This window comes from Struthio camelus, chromosome 5, assembly GCF_040807025.1.
Source record: "Struthio camelus isolate bStrCam1 chromosome 5, bStrCam1.hap1, whole genome shotgun sequence".
Taxonomy (NCBI): Eukaryota; Metazoa; Chordata; class Aves; order Struthioniformes; family Struthionidae; genus Struthio; species Struthio camelus.
In genome coordinates, this window is record NC_090946.1 from 33043989 (window position 1) to 33056112 (window position 12124).

The window sequence follows — 12124 nt, forward strand, 5'->3', positions numbered from 1 at the left end:
TGCTTTTTTTTTTTTTTTTTAAACTTTTTTAAACACTTGAATCAAATGCCCTTTGGTCTTTTTTCCAAAAAATAAAAAATAAAATAAAATAAATTAATGTCTTAAACTTACTTTAGATTACGTCTTCTAATTATTAACCTTGTAACCTGCATCTTGATAAATTTTTCCAGAAGGGGAAGAGATCAACTTTGATATTACTGTAAACAAAACTTCAATAATTTGCAAGAGGGGACTCTGATTTGATTAACTATGCTCGTGGCCAGATTGAATTATTTGTGCATTGATTTCTTTTTTCCAGAAAACTTAATCAGTAGATGGATTTTCCAACTTCTAGGAAAATGAATATCTTGTTTTTTTTTTTAAATGCATGATGCTTGCTTTATCTAGATCTTTTCATATGCAGTAGACTTAGAGCCTTGCAGTGCATCGTTAACTCTGATCTCCTTACTAAACTTAAATACTAATACATATGTGTTCTTTTGCTTTTCTAACCACGTAACAGGAAGATGAGGAGGGAAGCTGGGCTCAGGTTGGAAACTTTATGTAATATTTTAGTGTATATGTAAATGGTCATAATTACACATGAAAGCATCTGTTTTTTTATAGCTATTTCATTTAGTATCTGCTGGTGTGTCTTGGGGGTTGGGAGAGGACAAAGCTATTACAGGTTTATCTCTACATAATACACAGAAGATAAACATCTAAGTATACCTAATAGCATATTTACTAAATATACAGGTTTAAGTATTTTCTAGCACTTCCAAGATTAGCTGGTGTATCATGAACAAACTTGAAAAAATGCTAACTTTGTTACATAGTATATCACAAAAAAAGCTTTGCATGTTTTTTTCTAATAGTAGGACTAGTAGAGGAAGAATATTCAGAAGTCTTTATGGTTAGCTTTCTGAAATATTTATCCTCTAGCTTATGAATCACCAAAATGAAGTTACTCTTTCTTAATGAGCATTGTGATGTTCTGTGTATGAACAGAATAGATCAAATAAATGGTCAGCTAATTTTATGACCAAAAACCTGGAATGTTTTGGGGGGATGGCTCTCTGGGAAGCCAGAGGTCCAATGAAAATATCCGCTGTATGCAGAAAGTCCCTATTCTACCTGCCCACCATCCTAACGGTGCTACGATGCATACTGAGCCCAGACATTTAAGCAGATTTCTGCGCATTAGTGTTCTGTAATCCTCCTTGGCTAATTGTTTTCCCTTTAAAGTGATGATGAATCCTATTTGTATTTTCAGGTATTGAGATGGTTCAGTATTTGCTACAGGGGTATAAACAAAACTCAAGATTTGCCTGTGACCCATATCTTTTTAAACAGTAAACCCTCTTGTTTCTTTACTGCCCTCCACCTTAAACCTGTTTGTCCCATTAACTACTACTCAGATACTCATTTGAACATCGTCAACTATAAAAATCAAAGCTTGACACCTTATTAGAAGAGGAATGTGCTCTTTCAGTTTGCTGTCCAGGCTCAAAACAAAGATGTAGTATTCAATGTTTTGAGTTGCTTATTTTTTACAGATATAAAATTCAATAAGCATTGTTTTGCTTTTTTCTTTACAATGTCTTCTTGTCTTAAAAGGCTTTTCTCTGTATATTATTTTTTCTCTCTACCATTTTTTATTTTTAAAAAGCTTGTTCCTTTAATTTTTAAAAAACAGACTTTAGCCTATGGTGATATGAACCATGAGTGGATTGGCAATGAATGGCTCCCTAGTCTGGGACTCCCTCAGTATCGCAGTTACTTCATGGAGTGTCTTGTTGATGCTAGAATGCTGGATCATCTGACTAAGAAAGATCTCCGCGGACAACTTAAAATGGTGGACAGCTTTCACAGGTAATTAGAGTTAAGTTTGGAGACCAGACTTGTAGAAGATGTTTCAGTTGTCATCTCTAAATGTGTGTTTTCTTTTCTAAACAGAAACAGTTTTCAGTGTGGAATTATGTGCCTACGAAGACTGAACTATGATCGAAAGGAACTTGAAAGAAAAAGAGAAGAAAGCCAGAATGAAATTAAAGGTTAATGCTTTGCCTTCACATCAGTCTAAATCTAACCTGCTTTTGTTGATGTGCCTCAAATATGTTATAAAAACAAACAAACAAACAAAAAAAGACTTAGTGAGAGGAATTATTTATGAAATAACAAGTGTTAAATGCAGGAGAGATGTCTGTGTGTGGGCCCTGAATAGTGAATTATGAAACACGTCATTAAATCCTTCACTCTTGCAGAGGTGTGCAACAACTGGAGGCTTTTTTAAAACTCTTACTCCTCTGAAGTGTGAACTAAACACTTCATGAGGGATGAGGGTTTTGGAAAAAGCTTTTCCTGTTTTCAGATATTCACTTTGTATCTAAATAATTTTATTCTTGCTTGTGACTGGTAACTTTTATTACCCTGTACTGCATGAAAAATAGCCAGGTGACTTAAGTGTTTGTATTTTCTAGATTCATGGTGGTTATTGAGTACGAGAGAAAGCACTGAAGAAAAAGCAGGGAGGGAATTCACACCAGTTTCAACTTCCCATAGAAAATGTTTTGTTCCCTCCCTAATATCATAAGTCTTCTCTGCCGTCTTAGACTGGATTTTTCGGGTTGCCTTGTCCCCGCAATTTGCTTAAAAGGTTCTATGTCTTCTCTGTTGTGGTGATACTTTTTTGCTATTGTTTTAACAAATTAATTGTGCCCGGGAAGATTCCCAGGCATCACAGCTGACTGGCATAAAACAAGCCTCTGTCAAGGCTGCTGAGCTTTTTTTTAGCCTCCTAAATGGTATAACTACATCCATTGCTTATAGGGCAATGCTCTTTGGAACGTTTAACTCCTGAATTGTTTTTGGGAATGGTTTGGGAAGAATGCTAGTTGACACAGGCCAGAAACGTGCTGTGGACCATTTTAACAGTTGAATGATACAGACATTCCTGATCAGTGTAAAAACTACTAGTAAGAACATAATTTTTGTCTGCCGTTTGGGCTGAACACGTACATGGCACTTGATAAGGCTTTCCTTGAAAAAAATACAAGACAAGAGTACATTGATCTTTATACTGTTGTGGTGTGAAACGCCCTCCAGCAAATTCCAAATATATTTAGTTCCCACTTTAGATGTGTGATTGCAGAAAGCTGTAATATGAATACACAAGCCAAAGATAAGTCTGTGTTGCTAAACTGAACACTGTCAGAACTTAAAGGTAGTTAAGATTATAGAACACTAGTAATTTTTAAAGGCTTCAGTTCACATTCAGTAGGAAACGTATGAGAAATTGTCATTAGGATTTTCTGAGTAATAAATCTTTTTTTCCAAAATATTTAGCCCCTCTTGGATGAGATAAGACTCTTAAGTGGCTGTGTAAAATGGAAGACCCTCTCTTTCTCCATTTACATGAATACTATGCCCAGCTGCACTTGTCTCCTAACAATTAATGTGACTGTAAGCTTCCCTCTGTAGGCAGAGAGGAGATTAAGTGAGAACAATTGCTTCTGGGTGCTCATTTATAAAACCATGCAAGGCAAACTACTGTATGGAAGGGATTGAACACCAAGTGTTTAGAGGCCTAAGCATGAGGTACTGTTTCCAGTTCAGAGCATCTTACACGCACCAAAAATGTTGGGGTAGCTTAGATACCACCCGAAAAGTTAAGTAACAAAATTTCTTGACAGCAATTGCAATGAATTGTGCATACATGAAAATTGATCCCTACACCAGCAAACTGCTCAGATAAGGGTTATGGTTGGTTGTTTAGACATGTTGTGTAATATAAATCAGGCAAATTTTTTCAAATCAGGCAGCTTTTTTTTTTTTTCCCTGCACAGATGTCCTTGTCTGGAGCAATGATAGAATGATCCATTGGGTATTGTCCATTGGTCTTAAAGAATATGCGAATAACCTTATAGAGAGTGGAGTACATGGTGCACTTGTGGCCTTAGATGAAACATTTGATTACAACGCATTAGCTCTCTTATTACAAATACCTACTCAGAACACACAGGTAAGCAAGAATTAACAGTTACTTTATGACTGATAATGTTATTTCTTTATGAAGGTTCAAAAATTGAATGACTATTCTTAGCTTCTCTTAGGTGAGCACGTCTTTCTATTTCCAGCTGTAGAAACTATAGAAATGGAAAGTTGTCCTTAATCATTTTTCCTGTAAGAGGAAAATACAGAAGTACACTCTTCTTGCTACTTTCTACTTGCTAATAACAGTTCTTGTTGTTAATTCTGTTTGAACAAATCTTTCTTTATAGCTCGTCTTCACAAGATTAGTGTAAAATTGATTGCTTTCTGGTATTTGCTAGTTTTTATTCTGGAAATAATTGTTTGAGCCAGAGATTATCAACTTTCCTGACAGAAGCAAGGGGAGAAGAGGGCTGTTAAGTCCCCCTTAAATTTTTAATGTTAAACTGTTGTAACTTCATGTACTAAATACATGCTTCTGATAAGAAGATCTTGCACAGTTTGGGTTATATTACATCTTAAATTACTGTAGGTTCACTGACTTCTGGAATTAACTTCCATTTCTTCTGTACTGTAAACTTTAGGCTCGTGCTGTTCTGGAGAGGGAATTTAATAACCTTCTTGTTATGGGCACTGACAGAAGACTTGATGAAGTAAGTTATTCAAGCTGTTGACTCATTTTATAGTCACGGGAACGTTACCGGAACTCCTAGTGAAAGAATTTAGTTTGACATTCTTTAAATTATTAGTGGCAGAAACTTTAACTTGAAAATCTTTGCCTTTGAGAGTTCCTGAATATGGCAGAATCTCTGTATTTACTTAGGTGAGATAATCTTGAATATGGACATATGAGATGCTCTGAAAGTTTGTTTCTGTAGCTTGCATGCTTAATGTCCAGTAATAGCGCATTTGTCAGAATCTTAATTTTTCTGTCTGAAATATGAGGAAAATCTAGTGACCAGAGTTGCAGATAAGCAATATATAGCATAGAAAGGTACTGTATAGCACATTTCAAACCCTTGTCCTAACAAGCAGTATTTCAAATAATTTTGTGTATTTCAAGAAAGCTGTTCCCAATTTATTCATAATGTAGTTTTAATACAAAAATAAAATCTCTATTCTAATAAAGCACATTCTTCAAAGCTACTGCAAGAAAGAAGTTCTTAAGGAAAACTGTGAGCATTGCTGCTTAGTGTTCTGAATTTTATTTAAAGCTACCATTACAATATAGCTTCTTTTTACTGAAAAGAAATAGAAGTAACATTTGCAGTTATCAGAAAAATGCAGATAAAAAGTATGCAGGAATTGTTATATGAAGAATTAAAAATGAAAAATCATAGGAAAAAGGTGCATTAAGCACGTTTAGTTATCAGTTCAGCTGGCACAAGTCATTTGGGAAGATATGGATTCAGACGTGATACTTGCTGTGGTCAGTTTTCTAGAGATGGTAATGTGCTATGAAGAGGAGGACCTTCTAGAGCAGCAAGCTGGTTGAAGAGGTGCTCACACAGATAAATGCGGTGCTAGGGCTATGGGAAAACGTGTTGCCAAATTACTGAATATGTTAAGTGTTTTTATGAAAATGTGTAGGAGAAATCATCCTCCTAAATCCTTCCAGTTGTTGTTGAGCAATGTTTTCTGAATGCTCTTAAGAGAAATATGTTGTTCAGTGGTTTTGCTCTGCAAGATGTTTTTGGAAGTAGGGCTGAAACCGTTCTATTTAGTAAGTGCAGTGCGGTATTTCTAAAGCGGAATATTACTTTAAAGATGCAAATGTATTATCGAGATAAAACCTACCTGAGTAATTACAAGCTATTTTCCAAAGTGTTTAAATGAAACAGTACATAGCAATAAAGTATTTCTTTTTTTACTTTTTTCTCACCATTTCCTGTGATTTGTACTGTGAGAGAACACTGTTTCATCATTCCTGTAACACAGAATTTAAGATTAAAAATGATTGTTCAAAGTAAGCCTCCATATGTTAGTGCTCCCAAAGCACCTTTTATGATTTACTTCATTCCTCATGTCACCTAAGAATAAACAAGTGATACAACACTTAACAAATTACTGCAAATCAAGTACAAATGTATACTGATTTCAGTCAAAGTAGGTATCGTGATACTTACCGAGCACATGGATTTCCATAGTTACTGAGCAGAAGAGCCTCCATCGTAGCCAATGAGCAGACTATCGGAAACTGTTGCAGCTGAGCTGTTGTGAAAATCAAGTCTTACAGTGTTATATTTGGTTAAGATTCTCAGTAATCCTTTTAATGTCAGTAATAAACCTATGTTTTGGAATTGCTAATAATGTTTATCAATATAACAGGATGATGATAAGAGCTTTAGGCGAGCGCCTTCATGGAGAAAGAAGTTTAGACCAAAGGACATAAGAGGTTTAGCTGCTGGATCAGCAGAGACTCTCCCTGCAAATTTCAGAGTTACAACCTCAATGTCTTCACCTTCTATGCAGCCAAAGAAGATGCAGATTGATGGTATTGCTTTTGTATTATTTTAAGCATGATGCACTTTTTTGCTTGAGATTACAAGGGAATTAAGTTCCAATTACCTTTTTCGCTGCATAAAAGCATCTGCCTTGTGCATGGTTGTGTATATAACACTGTTTAACCACAGGGTGGTTGAATTTCAGGAAGCTGTACTAGGTACAGAGGCTTTTTACTTCATTCAAATAACAAAAAGTATTATACATAGAAATAAACTTATGTTAAAGCAGGTAAATAAAGTAACATTTCAGTACAAGTCTTTTAGTAACGTTTTTAATCTTAAAAACAGACATGCATGAGACATGCACTTCTCATTAGTAGTAATTAGACGAATGCAAGTCCCACTTCTAAAATGCAATAAAATCAATTCGAGAAATGATTTGAATAAACTTCCTCAGATAACTTTGAGATTATTAATAAAGAGGTGCATTTTTTCCAGTGGTCCCTCAGTTATTGAGCTCATTTGAATTCATTATTTCATTCACTGCTGCATACTTGGAATGATCTGTGTGTATATGTCCCTATACATACGTGCACTTATATATTAAAATGCTTGAAAGTGAAAGCTGACCACCTGTTACATGAAGTATCTTGTCTATTGAAAAATAGCCTTTTTGGCAGTATAAGAATAAACCTTTATTTTAATTTGATTTACAAAACACAAGTAAAAATAAATGGAAGATGCATTTGATTGGAATAGGATGAAAACTTCAGTATAATCTGCATCAGAGTTGGCTCAAGTTTTGAGAAGAAAGTATATTTGAGTAAAACTTGGAGACCTTTGACTTGATCTTATTGTCTCAGATGCTAGTGAGTTGCTATATACCTTGTATACTTTCACTAGCATAAAATATCTTTTCCAGTATTCTTCGTGTGATGAATTACAGAGATTAAAAAAGTAGTCTTTACGTAAAGTGCTTTCTTTTAACTATGATAATTGTCAAAAGAGGAAAATGACATAAAATGGGAAGATATTTATTTATAGAAATTATCTTTGCCATTCACAGTGTGCTAGTTGGCCTGTATATTTTTAGGCATCTTTCTGTTAGCTAATGCAACTGGAATTAGTATATGTATAAACTGTACAATAAATCGTGCTTTCCTAACTTATAACCTTATAGAGTCGACTGAATACAATAGCTATAATCACATTGCTGTGGTGATGTTTTTTGAAAACTAACATGCATGCTGTGTTCTGCATGTCTTCCCATGCTTCTTGAAATAGGCAGTGTATCAGGAACACAAAGATTGGATTCTGCTACAGTAAGGACATACTCCTGTTAAAGCCTTCTCCTGGTGAGTAAAGTTGATAGGTATAATAGTAAAGCAGCTACTTATGAAATAAAACTTGGAAGTGTTTTAATACAATGAATAAAAACCCTTATAAAAACCCTTTCGAGTTTGCAGGCTAGATTATGTTCAAAATCCAGAGCTTATTTCCTATGACAAAGTCTACCAGCATTTAAATACTTAGTTTTGCAAATATCTTTTTTTTTTGTTATGAAAAAACGAAAATCTTTTTTTTGGCATGAAAAAGGGCAGTACTAAATAGCCATACAGAAATTGTTGAAATCAACAGTTGGAACTGAACAGCTAGCGAAAAGGGGAGGAAGGAAGGGAATTAAATTACAAATATGGAGGAGAGAAGATAACCTGGTGCATGGCATTGCAGTTCAGAATATTGATTTTTTTCAGAAGTATATTGTAGTAGGATAACTTCACCCAAGGAAAGAATCTATTTTTCAGTTGTTAAGGGTAATCGCATAGTTTTCCAGTTCTTGGATACTTCATACGACTGTGATTGCTTAGGCTGTCTGGTTGGATTTAGCTACCAGCAGTCTAAATTTGGGTAGCTGTGAGTGGTGCTGAGAGTAAAAGGCAGCTTGATTAAAATAGGCGTGTTTAGCTGGAATACATGCATTTTGTGTTAAAGATACGTATAGCCTTATCTTACTCCAGGACTTGGACTGATTTTTCCTTAGTGGTCTTTGCTGTGTTTTCTCATGGAGCAGTCTTTCTCTCTTAATTTGCAAACACAAGCCTGGAAACTAAAATTTTTGACTGGATACAAAAAGTCCAGTGAAAATAACTGGTTTCATGGTAAGCACACAGTCTCTTCCTCCTAATAATAATAGATTCTTCCATGGGCTGTAAATTGCCCATCTCTTCTGCTTACAGTGGTTTTTTTTTTTTTTCTTTTCACCGGTAGCTTCCCACAGCTATCACCTGCTTTTTCGTCAGATTCTGAATGTTTTTTTAAAGAGTTCTCATGTATAGAAAGCTGAGAAGGGAAATTCCTGCTTAGGGTGACTCAGATTATGTGGATCAATCACTTTATAAACTCAGAGGCTATTTACAAAAAAAAAAAAAAATTTTAGTCTTAAGACAGTGAAGTTTTAAATTGTCTTTTTTCCCCTGTGAATCCTTTCCGTTGTTTCAGGTTTTTTTTTTTTTTATAGTCAGATCACCTAGGATAAAAGTCAGGCTCTAGGAAGTGGGAAATGTTTGACTTTGCATTGCAACAGAAAATTCTAGAAGGCAGTAAAATTGCATACATCAGGCATGGCAATAATTTGATGCATGACTGCTACAATACTGAGCTGTTTGTGAGAAACTTATTAGGAAGTGCTTTTAAAAAAACTGGTAATAGATGTTTTTGTTTGTTTGTTTTTTTCTGCAGTTTACCCACACTATTTCTACCGGTGATATGCAGCATTTTGAACATTTGGAACCTTTAATCTGTTAATACTTGTTAAATGGACACTTTGAGATATTTTATTACAGAGTTTTTAATTAGCAAATAAATTCATGAGTACTATAGAGAAAATATTTTAGAATCTAAATGTTTCTTATATTTATGTGACTTCTCATTTATATAGCTACTTACTTTTTCTGTTTGTATTCAGTCTACAAATCAAATCATTGCTGATTTTTATTCTAATTTTAGTCTTTCCAACTGAATGTACTGTAATGCTTGTATGTATATGTCCCTATAAGTAATATAGGGTTTTTGTAAATTATGCAGTTACTGTAATTATCATTGTTTTTTAATAATGAAATGGAAGGTGAAAAGGATTTTCATACCTTTGTAAAAGTATCATGACACCAAGCAGTATATATTTTGTCTTTTGGAAATGTTAGCTAGATCTAAAAATAAGTCCAGCTTTTTTCAGGTAAGCATATGTGGTTGTAGAAGGTATGGTACATGGTTGTTCTGCTTTTCAGAACTGTACCTTTCCACAAAGAGGATTTGTCAAGTAGTGGGGATTGTCTTTATTTAAAATAAAACTTGCTTTAAAAGCTGGGAAAAATTAGAACACTATGGAACACATTTTAGAAATGACTGACTCGGTCATAACTCGGTCTTTGCTGTATTTGTATAGCATAGCTTCACAGTGACTGAAAACAAGCCATAAACTAAGAAATGTTTTTCCTTAATTGAGGAAGACAGACTTCATAATAATTCCTGATAGTAGTCCACAGGCCACAGAGAGAGTTTTTGTCCTAGATCTTTTTGATTGAAAACCCTTGTGGAAAGGGTAAAACTAGTTTTAATGGACCAATCACGAAGCACTGCAGTATCATGTCAAATGTATAGTGAAAGATGAAGGTACAATATGCTGAAAACAAAAGCAGTGCAACCTCTAATAAAGGCCTTACTTTTCTTATGTAAGTCATCTTTTTGTGTTTTGTAAGCTTGTTCTAAAGAGTTGTCTGGACTTCAGTTTTGGTGGTTGTAGCCATTTTGGACTGTATGAGTAGCAAAATGTAGTCAACACTTGTAAATGGCATATTAGAAAGCCAGCAAGAAATCTGTTCCGATCATGGTGCATTATTTATTATGCAACAATATATATAGCATGTCTTTTCTTATTGTTTTCCACTTTTAACTTGCTTGTAAAACTGAAATTCATTGTTACTGTTCTGTTTTTCTATTAATCTTTTGTGTATTTTCAAATTATGTAACAATATGTACAGTCTAAGTACTTTTGAACTATTTTTATCACAGTATTATTTATTGCTTTCTTTCAATAAAGTACTGAGGCATTTTCCACTGCCAATAAAACACTATTGAAAAGCTAAGATCTAATTGTACACAGGCAGGTATTTTTGCGGTGAGTGGAGACTGTCAATAAAGCATCTTAATGATTGATTGCTGCCCTGTAGATCTTGTTTCAAATGATGGTTTTTCTCTTCAGTAGAAAAATGTTACCTTAGATATGACAACTTGTTGAGAATTGTTTGAATTCACATGTTGTATCATCAGTTCTGGAAAAATTTTTCATAAAATAACTGCTGCATTGCCTACTTCTGCTGGTAGCGACAGCTGTGAGTTACATCTTTTAACACAACTGCAGTGTTTTCTGACCCACACGCGACGAAGATTGAAGTGCTGTTCTCTGTAGCAGCAACAGTTGCTTTGTTAATGAGATGAGACTATGACAATAGTGATGTTTGTGGGGAGAAACATTGGGTGTCTAGGGAACAAATACAAAGTTGGGTCACAGGAGGGCTGTTTGTTTCAGTTTAAATACAATTTAAACCATTTCTCGTGGAGAAGAGAAGACTGAAGCAAAAACTTGCAGAATAGAAGCAGTAGTGAAGCGTATTTCATCACGTCCTCTAGAGGAACAGCAGGATGTGGAATGTACGGAATGGAGAACTGTTGCGACTGATGCTTTAAACACTGTTCTATAATATATCTCTATTTGTTTCTGTCTAGCTTGTCTATATGAACTGCTATCTAATAATTTGTGGTTTCTTTTATAATTTCGGAGGATCTTTCTAGAAAAAATAAAATGAAAGTGCAGAAGGAAACTGACTCACTGTTCAGTTGAACTTTACTGTTTAAAAGAGATTTCATATACTTTCTCTGCTTACTGATGTGATAGATGTTCAAAGTTGTGTATTGTTGCGTCTCAGAAGTAAAAACAATGCTTGTGAAAAGAAAAATACGGTGGTTATTTTAAGGCTGTAAAACCCTAACTGTTACAGAACAATGGAATCAACAAGAGAGCTGGAATAAATGAGTGAAATAGAAAAAGCTATCGAAAACTGGCAAAACTGTGTGTTGATATCCCCCTGAATTATACAGCATAGCTATCCCAGAGAAATTGAGAAAAACATTTTAGTTGGTTTTAATGAAAAAACCCCCCCGGAAACAAAAACATGTAAGTGCATGCACAAAAGACACATGGGCATGTTGCAGTCCTTTTTTTTTTTTTTTAAATAAAACTTGGTTATATGTACTCAAGATTGTCCTATAGAGTCTGAAATACCTCAGGAAATGCAGACTCGTACAGTCTAAGGATCAAAGCTGAATTATCTAAAGGGAAATGATTCAGTGTTCTTCAGATGATGGATTACATGTAGCTGTTTATGAATTTTTTTCTAATTATGAAACTTATTTTTCACTTTAAAATGCTCGTACTTCATTAATAGGAGTAAGATACAGATTTTTTTCAGGGGTATCTCTCACTGTTTTATAACTGAACGTTCTGTGAGATTTTGTAGTATCAGAAAATAGGACACTTGCAAAGGAAGCCCGGTGCTTTCAAATGCTTATGGCGAACAGTGCAATTTCAGCATTGCAGTTTTCATAGTGTTTAAACAGTGTTGTACTGCAGTGGTAATTAAAATACATCGGGC

At 34.6% G+C, this 12124-nt stretch overlaps 1 protein-coding gene across 7 annotated transcripts in view; it reads left to right on the plus strand.

The window, feature by feature from the left end:
• PPFIA1 (PTPRF interacting protein alpha 1) overlaps window positions 1-11297 on the plus strand; it is a 63255-nt gene extending 51958 nt beyond the window's left edge. For 4 of the 7 annotated variants that reach the window (XM_068945419.1, XM_068945422.1, XM_068945421.1 and 1 more), the window contains 7 exons: window positions 1679-1854; window positions 1939-2036; window positions 3828-4003; window positions 4557-4625; window positions 6301-6466; window positions 7701-7771; window positions 9156-11297. In XM_068945419.1, the coding sequence (XP_068801520.1) occupies window positions 1679-1854; window positions 1939-2036; window positions 3828-4003; window positions 4557-4625; window positions 6301-6466; window positions 7701-7759 (744 nt within the window). In that variant the 3' untranslated portion in view covers window positions 7760-7771; window positions 9156-11297. Of the gene's footprint in view, window positions 1-502; window positions 530-1678; window positions 1855-1938; window positions 2037-3827; window positions 4004-4556; window positions 4626-6300; window positions 6467-7700; window positions 7772-9155 lie in introns of all 7 variants that reach the window. The other 3 variants (XM_068945417.1, XM_068945420.1, XM_068945418.1) reach the window with 1 other exon arrangement.
• The last annotated feature ends 827 nt before the right edge of the window (window positions 11298-12124 follow it).